This window comes from Notamacropus eugenii, chromosome 3 (assembly GCF_028372415.1).
Source record: "Notamacropus eugenii isolate mMacEug1 chromosome 3, mMacEug1.pri_v2, whole genome shotgun sequence".
Lineage (NCBI taxonomy): Eukaryota > Metazoa > Chordata > Mammalia > Diprotodontia > Macropodidae > Notamacropus > Notamacropus eugenii.
In genome coordinates, this window is record NC_092874.1 from 152,439,823 (window position 1) to 152,460,225 (window position 20,403).

Below are 20,403 nucleotides of genomic sequence, written 5' to 3' on the forward strand. Positions count from 1 at the left end.
GATACTCACTAGCTAGGTGACCCTGGGCTAGTCACTTAACTTCTGTCTGCCTACATCCACTGGAGAAGGAAAATGGCAAACGACTTAAGGTATTTTTGCTAAGAAAATCCCACTTGGAGTCACAAAAAGTCAGACCCAACTGAACAACTTAACAAATTAAATTGGACTCATCCATGACTGGAGAGATGCAGACCATTCATGCACCTGTATTTCAGCAGTACTCAGCTTATATTTGTTGGGTTATGGAATAGAGCAATATGTATATTTATTTCCTCCTCTCTCCAATTTATGAACTTTAAATATAATTTTTTGCAGGTAAAAAAAAGCCACCAAAAGAGCTACTTAATTGTTATTACTGATGAGGAGAAATAAAAGTCACCTAGATTTTAAAGGGATTGCCTAAAGTCAAACAAAAAGAAATTGGAGTTCAAAAGTTTTCTCAAACTCTTTGGAACAGTAGATTGCAGTATTTCCTTAACACCAAAGCTGTTTGGCTGGGGCAAATATTTGGGTGCTTCACTTTTCCCCCCCTGCTTCAGCAAACCTGTCCCCTCACTGCTCCTTAGGCTACATCTCCTGGAAGGCTTTGGGGGCAGGGCATAGATGATTTCTAAAGTTCTGTTTCCACTTGCCAGTGAGAAATAACAAAAGATATCTCTGGGTGTGGGACTTTCAATTCATAGAGATGGTGGCTAAGGGAAGGATCTCTGCCTCTGTTGCATTAGAAGAGTCAGAAGGATCAAGCGCTGAAGGAAATGAATTCAGTCAGTCAATAAATACCTCCTAGGTCACAGATACTATGCTAATTGCTAGGAATGCAAAGAGGGAAAAAGTAGTCCCTTCCCCAAAGGAGCTCTGATCTACTGAGGTCACCTCATAGCCTAGCTAATGAGGAACAGTATTATCCAACTGCATCAAGGACGGATAATAGAGAACAGCATAGGATAAGGATCAGGATACCTGCCATTATTGAAATGGTGATGGTTGCTGTTCATTCATTCAGACTTGCCCAGGGTGAGTGAGTATCTGAGGTCAGATTTGAACTCAGGTTATCCTGACTCCAGACCCACCACTCTATCCCATGGACCACCTAGCTGCCAGCCCCCAGCAACGTGCAGGTTCATTCTAGTCTAGCCCCAAAGGAGATGCTTGGGGTCCTGTAATAAAATATTCAGCTTTGTATTAGGTGATGTAAATCAGACTTATGTTTTCTGCCTTTCTTTCCCTGTTCCTTTCTGAAATGATCATGCCCTTCTGCTATGCTGGGTAGCAGTGACATGCCACAGTTAAGAAATCATCATATGCCTGCCTTTTTTACTGTGAGATCAGTGTATTAGAAGTCTTTTGCATCTAGCCAGTGAAAGCTACATGAAGCTACATGGTTTCTGCCGAGGACCACAAATCTGGAGCTAGCTAGTTTCATTTTCCCAAAGCCAACTAGGAACAGTGGAATATGAAACAGCAGACTCTTAGAGTTAACTTGATCAGAAAAGCTGCTTCTCAGAAACAACAGAAGTTCATCCCAGCCACCAAAGATTGGGCCAGTATTACGAGGCTGCTAATGTGACAGTATCTTTTTTTTTTTTTTGGAGTTTTTTTGGGGGGCTTTTGGAAGATCATCTTTTCCTGTTGGAAAACAACTTCTTTGGGTTATTTTGAATGCTGTCCAGGCTGTTTGATGGTGGGGTTTCTTTTATAAAGAATTAGCTACCAAAAAAACTCTAAACATGTTTGCATTTCAGCCTGGGTAGATGGCCTATTTTTGTACTGTCTGTGGTATATTCAGAAGAATCCAGATTTTCCCAGATGGGCTGTTAGAAAACTGAGAGTTTTAGGTGTTAAACATTTGGAGATATTTTGCCACAAGGCAGAGTGTTTACCATGGCTACTGGAATATTGGTTCTTCCAGAAATAATGCTAAGTTAACTTTCACAAAGATGGAGACTATTTGTCTTAATTTTCTTGATTCTGCATTCTGCCAGGGGAAGAAGTGGGCTGTCACAAATATGTGCTGGCAGGTCGCTCCTCCACCAACTGAGAGATACACAAAAGAGCTCCAGTACAACACGGAGCCTGTGCAGGACCCCTCCCCAGAATACAGAAATAGAGTGCTGTGCTCTGGGCACATGTGAATGCTGTTCTACACGCTTGCCCAGGATTTTTCAGAATATTCACTCCTGCACCTGTGCAGAGGACCACAAATGTGGGCATGGAAGGAGATAGAAGCTGGAGAAAAGCAGCTTTTCTTCATCAAGATCTTTGCCTGAGTGTGAGGGTATAATGAGGAGGGGGAATGTAGTTGGGAGAAGGCAATTGAGGGGGAAGCATCCCTGGAGAAGAAAGAGATTTTATGGAGGGTTTTTCCTGAATGTTGTATTTGACTGCGGACTGGAACTAAGAGAAAAAGAATTATAGATCCTTTCGATATGACTTCCTAGAGCAGAGAAAGAGACTTCTTACTGAGAAATCCATCTAGAACAGGGGTCTCTGAACTTACGATTTTATATACATACACATACAAACATATATCATGTGTATATATATACATACATCTCGTGTATATATGCACATACACATACAAACATATATCATGTGTATATATATACATACATCTCATGTATATATGCACATACACATATATACATACATATATAAAAACTGCATTTCAATTGTATTGAAAAAGTTATATATATAATATATGTATGAATATAATATAATTGAAATACAGTTATAAAAATCCTACCAGACTGACAAAATAGTCTATGAAATAAACGTAATTAAGAGTCCCTGATAGACAATGGATCAATATCAGGGGACAAGATAAATTTGTGGTTGTTATTCATTTGTTTCAGTTATGTTTGACTCTTCATGACTCCTTGTGGGGTTTTCTTGGCAAAGATACTGGAATGGCTTCTCATTTCCTTCTCCAGCTCATTTTACAGATGAGGAAACGGAGGCCAGCAGGATTTAGTGACTTGCCTAGGGTCACACAGCTAGCAAGTGTCTGAAGTTGGATTTGAACTCCGATTTTCCTGACTTCAGGCCCAGTGCTTTGCCTGTCACTTCGCTAAAGAGCCTAGCTCACAACACCATTCCACTACTACTTGAATGACGTAGTGAGACAAGCACTGAAGCCAAAATCATAGGACTTGAGTCTAATTCAGACTCTGTAACTTATTTTCTGTAACTTATTTGATTCTGTGCATGTTATTTAACTTCTCTTGCAACTTCTCTTGCCTTTCATATTCTCATCTGTAAAATGAGGAAGTTGAACTAGGTTGACCTATAAGCTTCTTTATACCTCTCCATCTATGCACCTATGAAATACTCTCACTTTTTTCAATATCATAATGAACCCCTTAACCAAAACTTCATAGGACTTTTGAATTCAACAGACATCTCTAGTAATAAACTTTGTTTCTTGAAGACAAAGGTCTCTGAATCAGTTATTCTTTTCCTTTGGGCCACTTTAATGTTCTAAAGGGCAGCTAAGTGGCACAGTGGATAGATTGGGCTCTGGACTCAAGAGGACGTGAGTTGAAATGTAGCCTCAGACATGTACTAGCTGTGTGACCCTGGGCAAGTCACTTAACCCTTTTTGCTTCAGTTTCCTCATCTGTAAAATGAGCTGGAGAAGGAAATGGCAAACCACTCTTGCCAAGAAAATTCCAAATAGGGTGACAGAAACTTGGACAAAACTGAAAACAACTCAATAGCAACAACAGCCACAACATTCTAAGGTGATTCCTGTTCACTTTTTAAAATTTTATCCACTCTAGAGAAAATGCATATACCTTTTTCCATTTAAGTGCCTAAACAGGAACTTACATGGTATCTCTTTAAAGCATTTATAGACAGTAGGGCAGACTTCTCAAAAGTCAATCTGAATCCCTTAAAATTTTTGAAGCTAGTAAACAACAGGTGTTTGTTAAATTCATCATGTTTGCCAAGACTAGATGATTTAGAATAACAATAGAAAAAGATTTGCAGTTCACTGATTGTTAAGTGGCTAAAACTCTTTAAGAATCAGAAACATAATCGTGTGACTATATTTACATACATAATTTCTCCATTTTTCCTGCTATTTAAACTTCAGTGATGAGAAAGGATGGAAATTATTTGAACTGAGTCTAAGTCCTCATCTCCTGCCATAAGTTGGCAGCCTTCATTAATCTGTCATATTTTTCTACTCCTATTTACTAAAGAGCAGTATTCAAAGAATGAGACTTTGTCAAATGCTTTGTTCAAATTTAGGCAAATGCTTTTCTAGAACATTTCCCTGATCTGGGAATCCTGTCAAAAAAATAAAATTAGTTTATTCTGGCATGACCTGTTCTTACTGGAGCTGCCCTGATTTTTTGTGATGACTACTTACTTCTCTAGACACAAACTACTTCTAGGTACAGATAATGCAGACACATCTTTATATTAATACATTCTTGAATTTTTCTAGAAATCAAAGTCAAATTCACTGACCTAAAGCTTCCCCTCTTGGTTGCCCTCATTCCATTAATATGGAATAATCATTAAAACATATCAAGAAATTACTTTCCTAGAAAATAGTAAAAATTTAATAAATTTCTTTTTATTTCATTCATTTATTTTTGGCAGAGGGAAAGAAATCCAATAAGAGTTTCAGAGAATTAAAGCCTCCCATCATTACTAAGTAATGATACCATGCCAGAATCATGATCCTTTTCTTCTCTCTGTCCAAGTGATCTTGTTGTATTCATTGAGGAAAATAACTTTCTTGTCATCTATATCCAAATAATTTATATCATATTCTTCTCCTACCCTGTGTTATGTTTCCTGGATTTCTTCATGTAATTATATCTTCATAACAGACAATGTTATTCTGCCCCCCCCCCATAACCTCTTTCGCTGCACTGTTTCTTTTGAATAAAGTATACCCTTCCTGTGCCATCATCCCATTATGGAAACCCCAACTCTTCCATTTCCTACCTATCTGAACTTGTGTAAGTTCCTCCACCTTTGTATCTATTTCCCTGTTTGCAAATAGAGACTTAGACTAGAGGACCTCTCAGGTTACACCTAACTCTGTAGCTGTGATCCTATAATTCCAAGCTTCACTGATATCCTTGATGGCAAATTTGTCTCTTCATGTTGGGATTTCTACTTTGCCCTGTTGATTAGCCATCCTTTTGAAACCTAAAGCCATGAGTTTTGTGGCAATCTCTTTCTTGGATTTTTGTCTTCCTATGTTGTTGCTTCTCTCTGTTTTATGTCTATATAATATTTTATATTTTTATATAGAGAGACAGAGACAGAAATTGATGAATGTATGTAAGAAATTTTTCTTTTTTCAGTTCATAACATTTTAATGAAATTTGCTAAGCCCTAGGAAAATACATTCTCTCCAGTTCAGATTTAATGTCCTCTATCCTTGTCCAGGAGCCTCTTATTTCTCTAGCTATAGCCCCGAATCCTTTTCTTAGACACTATCTTTTTCACCACTTCCCAAATCTTCCTTTTCCTTTTGAAGCCTCTTACTATGACAACACAAATTGTGATTTTAATACCTACCATTTATTACCCAAGATATCATTTTCTTAGCAGAGCTTTCCAAACTGCTTTCAAGCAATTTAAGGTAGTATCAATTATGATTATGGGTGATTGGGTAGACCATCAGAAGTGGATAGTAGTCATCAGATTTGACAAGGCTCATTCGGTTCTCCACCACATGGTACTTCTTTGCCCAGGGAAGACTGTAAGATCTTTTCTACTTTTATTATCAAGTTGACAATTAACCGCTCCAATTCCTTTCATAAGGAAATCACCAAACACCACCAATACTCATCTCTTCTTCCTCTCGTCTTTCCTGAATGATGTCTTCCCTGGGGATCAGTATCATCCTTCCTTGGAAAACAAGCAGCTGTTTCTTAAGGCTCCCTCTTCCTCCATGTCAGAAAGAGTCCGTTATCTGTTACTTAAGGCCAGGTGTTCAGTGATCCTTATTCCCCTTCTGTGTATCATTATATCACCTTCAAGCCTGATGAGGTCAAGATGACCTTATACTTTGTCAATTTTTTTTCTGTTTTCACTTTTAAGTAAATTCAATTCTCTCAAATAACTTAGAGAGTAGAAATGAGTTCCTCAGTCCCCTTTACTTTGTCTTCCAAGATAAAGACTGACCTGCATTTGGAGCAGAGATTCTATTAAATTGAACAAGTATTATGTACCTTCTATGTGGAGGCAGTGTTTTGGGCAATAGGGATGCAAAGGTAAAAATAAAACAGTGCCTGTCTTCAAGGGACAACATGTCTATAAAATAAGCAGATATGAAGAATAGGGGAAGGAGGGAGAGAGAGGAAGGGAGAAGAGAGAAAATTTATTAAGCATTATGTGCCAGGCACTGCGCTATAAATATAAAGTAATTTCAGGTGGGGGATCATTGGGAAGTACTATCTTAAGGATGTAGGAAAGGTTTCTCGAAGGACTTGAGACAATCTCATGAATATTTTGTCGTTCTTGCTAGTATCTTTTGTAGTTAAGTTCTCTGGTAAATTATTCTCATTTTATTAGCTCCAGTTAGTACCTTGACAACCACACTGAGCTTCTTTTCCTTGTGTCACCAAATTCCTTCTCTTGACTCTGTTCCTACTTTCTCCTTCTCTGGCATCTTCTGTTAATGTTCTTCTCCCTGAATCCTTCCACTTCTCTTCATTAAATACAAAACTCATATCCTTCTTCTTCTACCACTTGAATCTTCCCAAATTTTCCTCCCCAGATTCAATCTCTGACCTTCTTCACCACTGCAAAAACATCCAAATAGGATTTCCATCAGTGCTCCTCCTTCTCCTCCTTTTTCACCTCTGTTTTCCCACTCAATCTTAACCCCTCCCCCCCAACCTTCTCCCATAAGCTTCAATTCTCTCCTCTAAGTAGACAACTCCCAGAGCTATATCACCACCTTCAACCTCTCCACAAAGCTGTATATTTCTGAATAATTGCTAGATATCTGAATGACACCTCAATGTCCTTGGTGAATTCTTCTGTTCATTCCAATATCTTCTCTCCCTGCATTCCAAATTTCTTTAATCTTTCCAGGCACTCATTCATAACCTTGGAACAATACCTCTTTCTTTTTTTTCCTCTCTCCTCCTCTCCTCCTCTCCCCCTCTTTCCTTTCCTCCCTCCTTTTCTCCCTATCCCTCTTATCTCCTCATTCAATTGTAAAGAATGCCAAAAACCAATAATTCCACCTCCACAATTTTCCTCATATCCATCATCCACTTGACATTCTCACTGCAATTCTTCTTTTTAATCTCTTCTCACCTGGTTTATCATAAGACTCCTTACTGTTCTTCCTACAGCCTATCTCTTCTCCAAATTATCTTTTATTCTATTGCCCAAGTAACCTTCCTGATGTGCTCTTTTGTTCAAGTCATTCCTCCACTTACACACACACACACACACACACACACACACACACACACAATTTCAGTGATATGCTATTGTCTACCAAATAAAAGCGGACATAAACTGCTAGTGGAACTCATTTACCTTCACAATTTACCTTCTGTTACATGTGTCCTGGTTTTAATTCAGATATAAATTCCCAGTTTAATTCATACTATTCTCATTTACCTATTCCACATTCTAACCTAGAGGAATTTCCCTTCATCTCTCATTCTCATTTTTTAGTGCCTTTGCTTACTCCATATCTTGCATCTAGAATACATCTCTTTAAGTCCTTCTCTTCTGTCCAGATGCTACTACATCCCTGAAGCCTTCCCAGCATTCTATTCCTACAAGTGAAAACTAACTTTGCCTCTGCATGTTTCTCACAGTACTTTACCTAAATTTATCCTTTATCTTACTCTTATCTCATGGCGTAGTTATCTGTCCACAATCCCTCCCCCAAATTTTGTTGTAAAGTCCTTGAGCAGAGTTAATTTTACATGCATTTTTGTGTCCTAAGTGTGCTTATTATGGATTCTGAGTAGAACCTTAATAAATATTGGTTTGATGAATGAATGCATGAGAAAGATGTAGGGAATGAGATAGGTTAGTACGGATAGAGGAGTTTTGATTTATATGATTGTATAACATGAAATATGATATTATGATCACACTCATGTAACCATATGATCTAATATTCCATCCTGTTGCTACTCTCACTCAACTAAATGTCCATCAGTCCATATTTGTGGGGTTGAGTGTCTCTCAGCTTCCACTCCTTCACTTACTGCCACTACTATCGTTCTCCATGCACTAGGCTACACTGAGTTGAGAGGTGTAGGGAGAGTGGTATGGTGGGGTAGTCAGAGCATATCAGTCTCTCTTGAATTTGCCAGCCCTAACTAAGAATTAATTTTTGGTGTGTGTAACAATTAGCCACTTCACAAATGGAATAAATAATAGCAATGCCAACAAATCTCCTGTTTCTCCCAACAGCAAAACAAGATTCCGCTGGATCCAGGAGAGTAGTACCCAGAAAACTGTTCCCCCATTTGGGTTAGATGGAGTTTATATCTCTGAGCCTTGTCCCAATTACTGCAGCGGCCATGGGGACTGTGTTTCAGGGGTTTGTTTCTGTGATTTGGGTTATACAGGTAAGACTAGTTTTGATGTAGTTCCTGTTTTTTTTGGGTGGGGACAAGTATATGTTTTAGTAATAATCCAATCCTGATTAAGTCAAGTTCAGACTTTTATTTACCTTTAAAACTAAGAATCATGGAAACCAGGGCAATGAGAAGAACAATATCCTTTGAATCTGATAAATATTGTTGTTCTGGGCGAAGAGAAGAGAACTCTGGTGACATAAATTTCATTGGAAAAAAAAGATTTTTTTTTTAAGACAACTGCAATTGATAGGTCAATATATCTAATACTGCTGAAAGGGAACTTTTCAAGGAAACATACAAGAGTTGTGTGTTCGTACTATAACTTTGGGTGTTGATTCTAGAAAAGCAGCCGAGGGTAAAGAGGAGGATAGGGGAAAAAAGACTAAACTTTGAAGGTTTCTGTGGAAAATATTTGGAGGGGCTTCAAAAAAATTTATCTGGTTCTTAGTCTGCTGACCTGGAGATGGCATATAACCAAAAATAAATATATGTTGGGACACGTCTTCTACAGGAAATGCGGTTCACTTGCTATTTCAGGAATGGTAGGGGGTTTTTTATAGTTTTTTTTTTCCTTTAAAGCTGTGATTGATTCATTTGCCACCCTGATGAATCTTCTATTTAAGGAGAGGAGCAACTCAGCATGCTTAATTGTTATCACACACCAAGTTTAACCTATTTCTCATCAATTTACAAAAATTCTCAGCATCATGAACTGAGAAAGCTAAATTCTTTATGTCTCTCCTCACAATAAGACACTATCTGGAGGTACAAATAATCTCACTGATCATGGAAGCAATGATAATGATGACACTTGGTGATTTAGAAGTATAAATTTTTATTTTTATGGTATTTCCATAATAATCTGATGCAAAGTACCTTTTTTTACCATGTTCTGAATCTGCCTTTCACATTTCACAACTTCACCATAGTATTTCCTATGTAATTTTTTTCTTTCTTTTTTTTTGAAGCCTTACATGGAACCTGTGTGTCTAATGTGCCTAATCACAATGAGATGTTCGACAGGTTTGAGGGAAAACTCAGCCCTCTCTGGTACAAGATAACTGGAGGTCAGGTGGGAACAGGCTGCGGAACACTCAGTGATGGGAAATCTCTTTACTTCAATGGGCCTGGCAAAAGGGAAGCAAGAACTGTCCCTTTGGATACAACCAATATCAGGTTAATAGAAAATTAGTACCACCCCTCAATGCACATAGTGTTCATTACGTAACAGATTGCCCAATCCTGTGCTATCCCTTTTGCTTAAGATTGCATGTAACGGACTAATTGGTTCAAAAAATGATAATATCTCCTCCAGAGAGCTATGTGAATTAGAACATGGGCTCTTTTTATGAGAAATATTTATTTTATTGGTCTGCATAAGTAATTGTTGACTGTAAATAGATGGCAATACATTGATCGGTATCTAGCAGACCACTATCATGGGACAAGGCATTAAAACCCAGATGCAGATAGACCCAGAACTGAAAAGGAAATCAGTACAGTCAAAATCTAATTGAAATAGATACTTGGGAGCCACATATTAACTTAGAAAACCACAAAATAGCATTATCTGTGCAGTATTGTATTTTTATGTATTTTGCTAAACATTTCCCAATTACATTTTCATATGGTTGGAGTCTTGAAGATTACATCATTTCTAACAGTCAGATTTTTTGATGAAAAACAAACATCTTTTCAAACATAGATGCTTTCCTGATTATACTTTCTTTTTAAAAATTTTGTAATACCACAATCATCAAAAATTTGAAGTTTGGGTCACAAGGGAGAAACGGAAAGACATTAATTAATTAATTACTAATGGAAAGTAATAGTAGACAGCAGTAGACTACAGCATATGTCCAATGAAGACCTACGAATCTGAGCTCTTAACCTGGAGTTCATGTGGATTTGGGGCTGGATTTTTTTAAACATTTTGATAACTATATTTCAGCATAACTGATTTTCTTTGTAATCCTATTTATTTTATTTGATGCATTAAAAAACAGTTTCTGAAGAGAGTTCCATGGGCTTCATCAGACTCCCAGAGACATCCATACCTTAGAGGAATATGGCAGGCAGACACAGAAAGCTACCCAGATAATCAGACCTGACAAACTTGCTTTTTTACACTGAGGTTTCCCCTGACTCCCTTGCATCGCCTTTTAACTTTATAGACACAGTGCGAGGGCCAATGTAGAGAATACCAGCCCAGTGGCTTGGACCATCTCTACGGACCATCGGGTTGCTTCAGACCCATGGGGAAGCTTATGCCTTCATTAGGACTATTGGCACCAGCTGCTGCTGTCCTGCCATTACTGCTCATCTCTTGTGCCTTCCTCAACGTGGTAACGAAACCTCATGAATGAGGAGTCCTATCAAGATTCTACACCCACACAAAAAAATCCCAGTAAAAATGAATAGCTATATTTCTCCAATTGCCCATGAATGAACTTTGGAAGAAAAGGGGAAAGAGAGACGTGACTTTTCTTTTGTAATAGATTGAAGATTGTGGTATGAATAATTCTTTAGTGAAATAACCACAGGGCTTGGCAACTTCAAATTCTAAACTGGATACCATTAACGCTGATGTGTCTTGGAAAAATGCCTACAGTGACACCTACTGGTAAAATGGTTAATTAAAAGCTAAATGATAGTTTTCTATGAAGGAATGGAGCGCAAAAAAAAAATCAGATATTTTTATTGTTTATCATACATATATGTTGCTTATAATACGTGTTGTAAAAATAAAACAATGCAACATATGTATTGTGTACAATCCAAGTTTTATACCCATCCAGAACTCTAGATGACATATTAGTCAATTCAAAGATCGCTCCCCTTCTCTAAATGGGGTCTGGGGAGTGGGAAATGTAGAAAGCATCGGTGCACAAAATCACTGAGGCATGAAAGGTAAATCTGCATGCTTTTTGTTGTAAGTGTATTAGTCCTGATTTACAGCCTTCATTGTTTCTCTGAGCCACCAAAATTCACATCAAGTCTTTTAATCTGGCCTGAAGCAGGTGTAACATTCAAGTTTCCAATATCAAAAGTAGAAAAAAATTATATCACATTTCCTGGGATCTCATTAGCTGTGAATTTCACAAATTTTCATTTAAGTTTACAAAATTAAGTGAACCAAGATGATCATCTATTTGAAGAACTATGATTAATAAACTCAGAGCTCTCTTTACATTTTTTTTAATTTAGGTTCTTTTAACTTAAAGAAATGAAACATTATAACAGCAGTTTGACTAGAGGATTGGACTTGTTATAAACTAGGCATTCTCTGGTGTCTATGAGCATTTGGGATTTAAAAATATTTAAAGCTTAGAGAAATTGTTTAAAAATAGAAATAATACAAGATGGCTAATTCTAGTTACATCTGGGCTTAAGTAAACTTTGTTTATTTTTCACAGACTTGTTCAGTTTTATATACAGATTGGAAGCAAAACTCCTGGTGCTACCTGCAGCAAACCAAGAGCTAGAAATGAAGGTAATTTTTTTTCCCGACAGACACAGTAACTACTACCTACAAATTGAGGCATACTTTTTTTAAAAAATAAAATTAAGATTAGATATTGGTAGTTTGGATCTTCCATTTTTATTTAATGGTTGTTTCTCTTCTATTAGCTCTAAATACTGTGAATATTCTATAAATGACTTTAACCATATGTGGTTATACACACCTCGTAATCAGTCATAGGCATTTCCCACAGGTAAGAAATATAGTTTTAGGGATATGTAAAAGCACTTATCCCAGGATACAAACTAGCTTGAAATACGACAGAAGTCAATCAGGTTTTTGTTTAGAGGATGACCTAAACTTTTTAAAAATTTTTTTCCTAAGGAGAAAAGAAGAAACAGTAACTTTAAAACTAGAGGCATAATATTTTAGGTAGTGTAAAACTGAATGCAAGCTAGAACACACTTCTGGTCCATTTAAAAAAACTAATACTATCAGTGAGGGTCTCTGGAAAATCTTTGTTAAGTGGGTAGAACACTTACTCCTTTCTTGCCCCAAGATCATCCCTCCCTCCATGACACTTTCTACATGCTTTAAGTCTTCATTGGATTATAGAAGGAATTTTAGAGGTTTGAGTTGAATCTGTTCCCTAGAATCCTTAGAGAGCCTTGAATTTATCCAACCCTCATTTAGGCATCTTTCTGTTACATTGGGCTCTCTAAACCTACCACTGTCACAGCCCAAGCCTCTCGAGCAGTTCTGGAAGTTTTCAAAATATAGGATGATAGGAGTTCTGAGGGTGATATCAAGCTGCAGACTGCCAGGAAAAAGTGTTTGTGTTCATTCCCCATCTGCATTTGATTAAAGCTTTAACCATGTAATAAAATCAACTCTTGAGGGACAACTTTATATACGTTTCTTTCTGTTACCTTCCCATCAGTTGGTCTATGCTCTGGCAACTATTAAAATAAAAAGTTTTTACATATCTAGAGCAGTTAATTTGAGAATTAATATACCAGCCATGATACAGACAGTCAGAGTAGAGTTCATGATACTATATTCATTATCGGTAGAATAAAGCAAGGCTACATTTATCCAATATGTTTTATACAGTCACATTTGAGAATGTAAGAAATCTGGTGTCTGATGTTGTAATATGCTTCAGAAGTTGTTAACATCAACTGATGGCAGGATTGCATAGAAATAGGCATACTCATTCATTTCTGGTGGAATTGCAAACCAGTGGAACCTATTTGGAAACCAATCTGGCAGAAAATAGAATAAAATAATTATGTGCTTTGGCCTCTCAGTTTCATTCTTTGGAATGTACTCTGAAAGTAATATTTAAAAAGCAAGGAGAAAGCTATTTTTATGGCAACATTATTTTTTAATCACAAAAACATGTAAGTAATCTAAATGTCCATCAAATGGGAAATATTTACACAAATGGTGGTCCGTGAATGTTGTGCAGTATTACTATACAATTAAGATTGACAAGAATGAGAAAAATAAGGAAATATGAAAAGATTTATGAAAAAGGTAATGTGAAAAAGTCAGAACCAGACAGGTAAAAACTAACTTCAATTATGTAAGAAGAACTATGAATAAGAATTAATGGATGAGCAAATAATCTTGAAGAGGACAAAGAGTGAATAAAAAGCTAGGACGTTTCATGAATTGAGTGTAATTTATTTAAATGCTGTGGCTGTGGTTTGTCCTTCAATCTTGAAGGAAACTGTGACATCAGGCAGATGATGCTATGACTGGCAAGTGAGTTAGATTTGAGGGAGGGAGGGCTCACCAGCCTCACTTTCTCCTCCAGTGGCCAGGTAGGGATCAGGACAACTGCAGATGACCCAGTTATTTAAATGCAACTAGTTGCAAAGTGAGGTAGCAGCATTAATGTTTAATATTAAGTGCATAATAATTCATTTTAAATCAAAAAACTTTGCTATAAATCTCTATTTATTAATGTATAAAGTCTGTAAATATGAGCCTCAAGCCAGTCAATGTTCAAAATATACTGAAAATATAATCTTGCATAGTTCTGAGTAGTTCCTGTGTGCCTTGAATGACTGTAGGCACTGTGAGAGAGATAAAAATTATAAAGTATGGTCTCCTCCCTTAAAAAAATTACAGTCCAATTGACTATATAAATTAACATAAGTTGGAAAAAAAACAAGAAAATGGTAAACTGTAAATTCCTAGATATGGGTTTAAGAAAACTTCAGGGCAAAGTCATTACAGTCTGGCATAACTAGAAAAGCTTTCGTAAAGGGGATAGAGTTGTTAGGATGGACAAAGGTGTCTTTTCTTCTCCTTTCATCCAAATCCTGTCAATTCCTTCCATTCTTCATATCCAGTATGATCTCTAAAATCTTACTTTATGGCATCTCCGTCTCTTCCATTTCTTTTCACTGTCATTTGATGAGCCTGATGATTTTAGATATGTTTGGACTGCTTTCTAATTGGTCTCTGTGCCTCCAACTTCTCCATGTATTCTGTCCTTGCCACTGCCACTAAACGAATCTTGCTAATATATGGCTTCTTTTCTGTTGCTCCACTGTTCAGAAGCTTTAAATAGGTCCCAGTAGGATGAGATAGGACTAGACCTGTGATTTCACTGGATTCATGTATCCTCCTACCAATGAAAATTGGCACCTTCTTCTCTGCAAAATATATCATAGCCCAGGGCATTGAATGGGTAGGGTAATTTCACCAGGATTACATAGTTAGAATGTATCAGAGGTTGAAACCAGGTCTTTCTGACGTGACACCTGACTCCCTCTCCCCCATGCTAAATTGCATTTGATTACTTAAGGAAGAAAATCCAAAATCCTTGTCCTGTCAATTTGAGATTTTATACAATCCACCCACATGAACCTTCCCTGCTTTGTTTCCCAGGACTATCCCACACAAAACTACCTTTCTGGCCAAACTCCCTCTCTTCTAAACATGTTTTGCACTCCCCTGTGTTTTTTTTCCACAGGTGTGCTTTCTTCCTGCTATCTCCAGATCCCACCAATGTCTTAAGATCTGACTGCAATCCCATCTCCTCCACAGAGCTGCCATGGTGCATTCAAAGTGATCCCTGTTTGTATTGTTGTGTCAGTTATCATCCATCGCCTTGCATACTGGATGATCTTTGCGTATCTGTCACTCCCTAACTCTATAATATAATCTGCTTGAGGGCAGGGACCATGTTTTATATTTCTTTGTGTTCCTCAAAGCATTCAGTGCTGTGAGTTACTGATAATACCTCCTTTGTACCAAGAGAATAAAAGCTATGTAGCAGCTGCTCAGCCAATATCTGTTAACTGATTGATGCTGTGAATTCGAAGTAATATATTCAGCAGCCTCATCTTCAGACCTAAAGAACAGTATATATTTCTGCTTGTTTGTTAATCTTTTATTGTCAGTGTTCCATTTAAATAATGGAAGCAGAATTCATAATTGTTTTTAAGAGCAAACTCTAGAAGAAGAATTCTTAGTCAGGAAGAGAGAACAGAAGTATCCTCCAGTACAAAGGCCCCCTGCGTAGCGTGGGTCTCAGCACCATATCTACCTCTGATATAGTAGCAGGTGTGATTGAAACTGTAGGGAATACTGCCTGAAGGAGAAGGTTGGAAACAAGCAACTTTTTCTGAACCAGTCTCAAATCCCTGTACCCCAAGCCCCTTCCCTCTGTGTAATTTGCATCCTGCAGTCACTTCTCAGTCTTTTGTGGAAAACTGGTTGTTAAAATGTAAATCTGCTAAATCCAAGGGCAAATCTCTTACAGGGATGAAAGTAAAGATTTTTGGCTTACTCAGGCTGAAGCATCAATCTGCATATTTGGAATTAAAATCAGAATTGGGCTATTTTCATTAAGACTGGGCAGAACACAGATGCAGTTGCAATGTAAAAAGAGATGTTTTACATGTCTTAAAACAGTCGATAGATGAGCTTAAATTGCGTGGTTTATTCAGACATACAATGTGTTCAATGACACAGCTAATGAGGATCAGCGAATGGGATAAAATGAATATTGCCATCTCTCCCTTGCATTTTATCCACACGTTAACACTTATCAGAGTGTGGCTTCTTTGATTATCCTCTTTCATAGCCTGCTTTATTTCTGCAGAGTTTTGTTGCGGACTAGGGTTGAATATGATGCTCCTGAAAGAGTTAATTTAATACAAGACAACTTTTATGACTGTCAGAGTGCTTTGTCCTAGAGAAGGAAATAACCAGTGAGATTTTGTGCTTAGTAATCAACATTTACTTTCTCTGTTGTTACATGGGTTATTTATCCACTTGATAACTTTTTCCTGCTTTTTCATTTTTCTAAAATGTATTATGATCTAAATTAAGAGTACTAAGGCAGGCCAAATTTTTATTGAAAATGTTATTATCTCAAGCATGGGCATTGTGGCACACATCTGTAACACCTGCTTTTGAGGGAAGCTGTGACTGGAAGAAATCTTGAGCCCAGGAGTTCTGAGTTTTGGTAGGATAGACAAGTCAGGTGGAGTAAGCCAAAGTAAGTTTGGCATTAATATAGTGAACCTGCAAGAGCCCCACTGGCTTGTCTCAAGAGAAGAAAACCATCCCAGCTTAAAGTTCCCATGCCAGTCAGGGTGGGATCAGGTTTGTACTTCCAGCCTCAGTCAGATGTGGAGGCCAAGTCTTACCAAAAAAAAAAAAAAAAAAGAAGAAGAAGAAAAAAGAAGAAAGAAAAGAAAGCAGAAAGAGGGAGAGACAGAGAGAGGCTGAGGAGAGGAGAGGAGAGAAGAGAGAGAAAGAGAAGGAGGAGGAATTGATAATACTCAGCCTATCAAAGCTCTTGCTAGGTAGCCCAACCCAAGTATGTTTCCTTGATTGATAAAGGATAGAAATCAAATTCACCTCTGCTCTTGCACACATTTCATCCTGGTTCTGCCTCCCAGGGCATGATTTTCTGGCACATGATTTTCACTTTCTCCTTGAGAATACTGTCAGTGTCACAGCTCCAGAAGTAAAGCAGTCGTATTCCTTACTTATTCTCGAGCATTCTTGAGGATGTCTTTGTCTCTTTCATAAATTTGATGATGATGCTTGCCTCAATTTTTTATCAATCCAAGTTTAATCCTCCTAAGGCTTGTAAGTGTTAGTACCCTATTTATTCTTTCCAGCACTTATTTATGTATAAAGAGGTTGAAGTTTTTTCATGATAAGCACAAAAGAGAGATAGGATGATATGGTTGATCAAAAGAGCCTCAGTTGCAGAGCAAGTGCCTATCTACCATGGTAGACGGATTTTCTGATGTCAGTGAAATTGCAGAAACAATCCAAAATACCAGTCACAATATAAAACTACTTTGCCATAGCAATCATCTGATATGCTATTGATTGATGTATTCTTAGAATGTACTAGATGAAAACACACTGATGACTTACTACAGTTTTATTTTAATTAGTTTGCTTATTAGGATTTATTTATTATTTTTGGATTACAGATGAGGAAATTCAAGCACAGATTGGTTGAATGATATGCTTTAAAAAAAGTCAAATAGCTTGAAAATTTCAGGGCCACACCTTGAACCCAGGTTCTCAAGTGACCTCTAGTACCATACTCTCTCTCCTATGGCATGCCGCATCCAGAGGCAGCATCTTGTCATTCAATTCTACAAGTAGTCTTGATGGTTCCTAATACATATAGTAAACTGTCAGGCTGCATGACAGTGTTTTGATTTGATAGACTAAATGCCCAGGTTCATGCAGTGCTATTGTATATGATTATATGTAGGTTATTAATTTCTTAATTACAACACACTTAGAACACTGTTATACAGAATAGTGATGGATTACGGTGTGTCATGAGAGTTTCAAAATTCAGCCGTGCCCATCACCAGCTGGGTCACAGGGGGATCAGTTTTTTAGTCCGCAGCAATTCCCAAAGACTATCTTCTGAGTTACGGATGGACTGTATCACTTGAGAAAGTATACATGTTGACCAAATCACAGATCCTTGATGTAATGTACTTTTGTTTTTAGGATTCAGAAGGAACTTCAGAATTTCAGATTTCCCTTACGGACAGAGTAATAAATTTGAAGTTAACAGTTTTGCATGCAGGCAGAGTAGATCTCCTCAGCTGATATGTAAAATTTCTCTATGAATGATGTGCTAATTTAGATTCGTTTATTTATTTATATTCATCATTTTCATTTATAGTCATCATTACTCTCTCTCTGTACATCATACTCAGGATCATGACTCTAGAGCCGAAAGGGACCTCAGATGTTTTTAAAATACAGATATTTCTGAAAATAAATTCCTAACCATGTAGTGTGAAGAATTTTATCTTATTACTTTTCTCAAGAGGTAATAGTACTCAGTTACCTAAATGGATCTGTGATCCCATAGATTAGAAGTTCCTTTCAGTGATGCTGATCACAACCTGTCCAGGCCTTTCCCATCCTGTGCCACTCTCATCCATTCCCTTTCACAGGTTTTCCACAGGAAGCCAACCCAGTATCCTAGGGGTTGCTCTTTTTTTTTAATCATGAAGGTCCCAGGGGAGCATTCTGGTTGTCCATATCAAGATACAAATAATATAATACTTTATATTCTTTTGTGAAGAAGCTTACATTCTTTTGTGAAATTGTAACATATGTAAACAAGTATAATGAAAAAGTAAAATAGAAGGAGAACAAAACAGAAATCAATGTCCTTTAGGGAAACAGGATGAGGGAAAAAAACACTAATAATTGAGAGGACCAGGGAAGGCTTTAAGGAGGAGGTGGTATTTTAAAGAGGATAGGAATTTTGAAAAGCAGAGATTAAGAGAAAACAAATTCTGAAGACAGAAGGGCAACTTGAGCCAATGCACAGAAAGATAAAATGCACGAGTAATCATTTTTGCTAGACTACAGATTGGGTGAAATGAGGCTAGAAAGGATTATGGGAGAAATTAAGGTCTACTGTGAAAAAGAATATTAAATCTAGCTTGATTAAGTCTTAGCAAAATAGAATTAAAATTAATTTTCTATTTTACAAAAGGTTGGTTGGAACAAGATTATGGGGAGCCACTGAGTGGCATGGTCAATATTATTTTGGCATCTCTGTAAAGAAGGATAGATTGGAGATGGGAGGAACAAGAAGCAAAGAAACCAATGAAGAACAGAAGTCCAAGCAAGAGAAAATATCAAGGCAAAGGTCTGGTGTGGACTGGTGACTGGGTGAACATCCAAGTAACTGGATTTATCTGTCTTCTTTTATCCAGGTCTTGTAGTTCAATATTCAAATGATAATGGAATACTATGGCATTTACTTCGAGAGCTAGACTTCATGTCTTTTCTAGAACCACAGATCATTTCCATAGATTTGCCACGGGAAGCCAAGACATCTGCAACAGCTTTTCGATGGTGGCAACCCCAACATGGTAGGGTACAATGCACCAAAAGTTTGATTGTTCCTTTTTCATCCATCTAAAAATATATATGTAATGGCAAGTTGTATTCCATCTTATTTGATAGGTGACCTAATAACCTAATGACATCAAAAATCATGTATTTCTTATTCTTTGTCAGTGCAAGACAATCTTCATATTTATAAGGTATATTAAATAAGGCCATGCAATGGCATTCTACTAACTGTCCATTTTTATCTGATTTCAGGAAAGCACTCAGCACAGTGGGCCTTGGATGATGTCCTTATAGGAATGAATGACAGCTCTCAAACCGGTTTTAAGGATAAATTTGATGGTTCTATAGATTTACAAGCCAATTGGTATAGAATTCAAGGAGGTCAAGTAGACATTGACTGTCTCTCTATGGATACTGCTCTGACATTCAGTGAAAGCATAGGTAAAGGGAGAATATGGGATTCACCACAGGAAACTATGTTTTTTTAGGATTTTAAAGGAAATTATATAATGCAGAGCTTTATACCTAACTACCTGGAGCAAAGTATACCTCTAAGACGCAGAGATATCTATCTGTCTCCTGACATAGTTTGGATATTGCAATAGCATAGTCATTGTTTTGTCTTTCATGAGAAATGGAATGGCATGACTAGTTTTTTTTTTTTTAATATAGAACAAATATCATAAAATCATAGACCTGGAACTGGCAAGGATTTTGGAGACCATTTTGTGCAACCCCTTTATTTTACATATGAGGAAACTAAGACCCTGAGACATTAAATTACTTGTCCAAGGTGACTCATGTAGTAAGCATCAAAGATGATATTTGAATCCAGATCGTTCAATTCCTTGGCCAGTGATATTTCCACTATGCCCTGTGGTCGCCTTTAAATGTATGATGACTTCATATTTTTAATTTGTAGAATTACAATTTGAGACCTGCTATTATCTATAATCCTGGAAGTAA

General features: G+C 37.2%; 1 protein-coding gene across 2 annotated transcripts in view; it reads left to right on the plus strand.

The window, feature by feature from the left end:
• Window positions 1-20,403, plus strand: part of RELN (reelin) — a 553,318-nt gene that overhangs the window by 430,744 nt on the left and 102,171 nt on the right. For both annotated transcript variants that reach the window (XM_072653135.1, XM_072653136.1), the window contains exons 29-33: window positions 8,419-8,576; window positions 9,557-9,764; window positions 12,005-12,081; window positions 19,296-19,454; window positions 19,690-19,878. In XM_072653135.1, coding sequence (XP_072509236.1) covers window positions 8,419-8,576; window positions 9,557-9,764; window positions 12,005-12,081; window positions 19,296-19,454; window positions 19,690-19,878 — 791 coding nt within the window. The remainder of the gene's footprint in view (window positions 1-8,418; window positions 8,577-9,556; window positions 9,765-12,004; window positions 12,082-19,295; window positions 19,455-19,689; window positions 19,879-20,403) is intronic.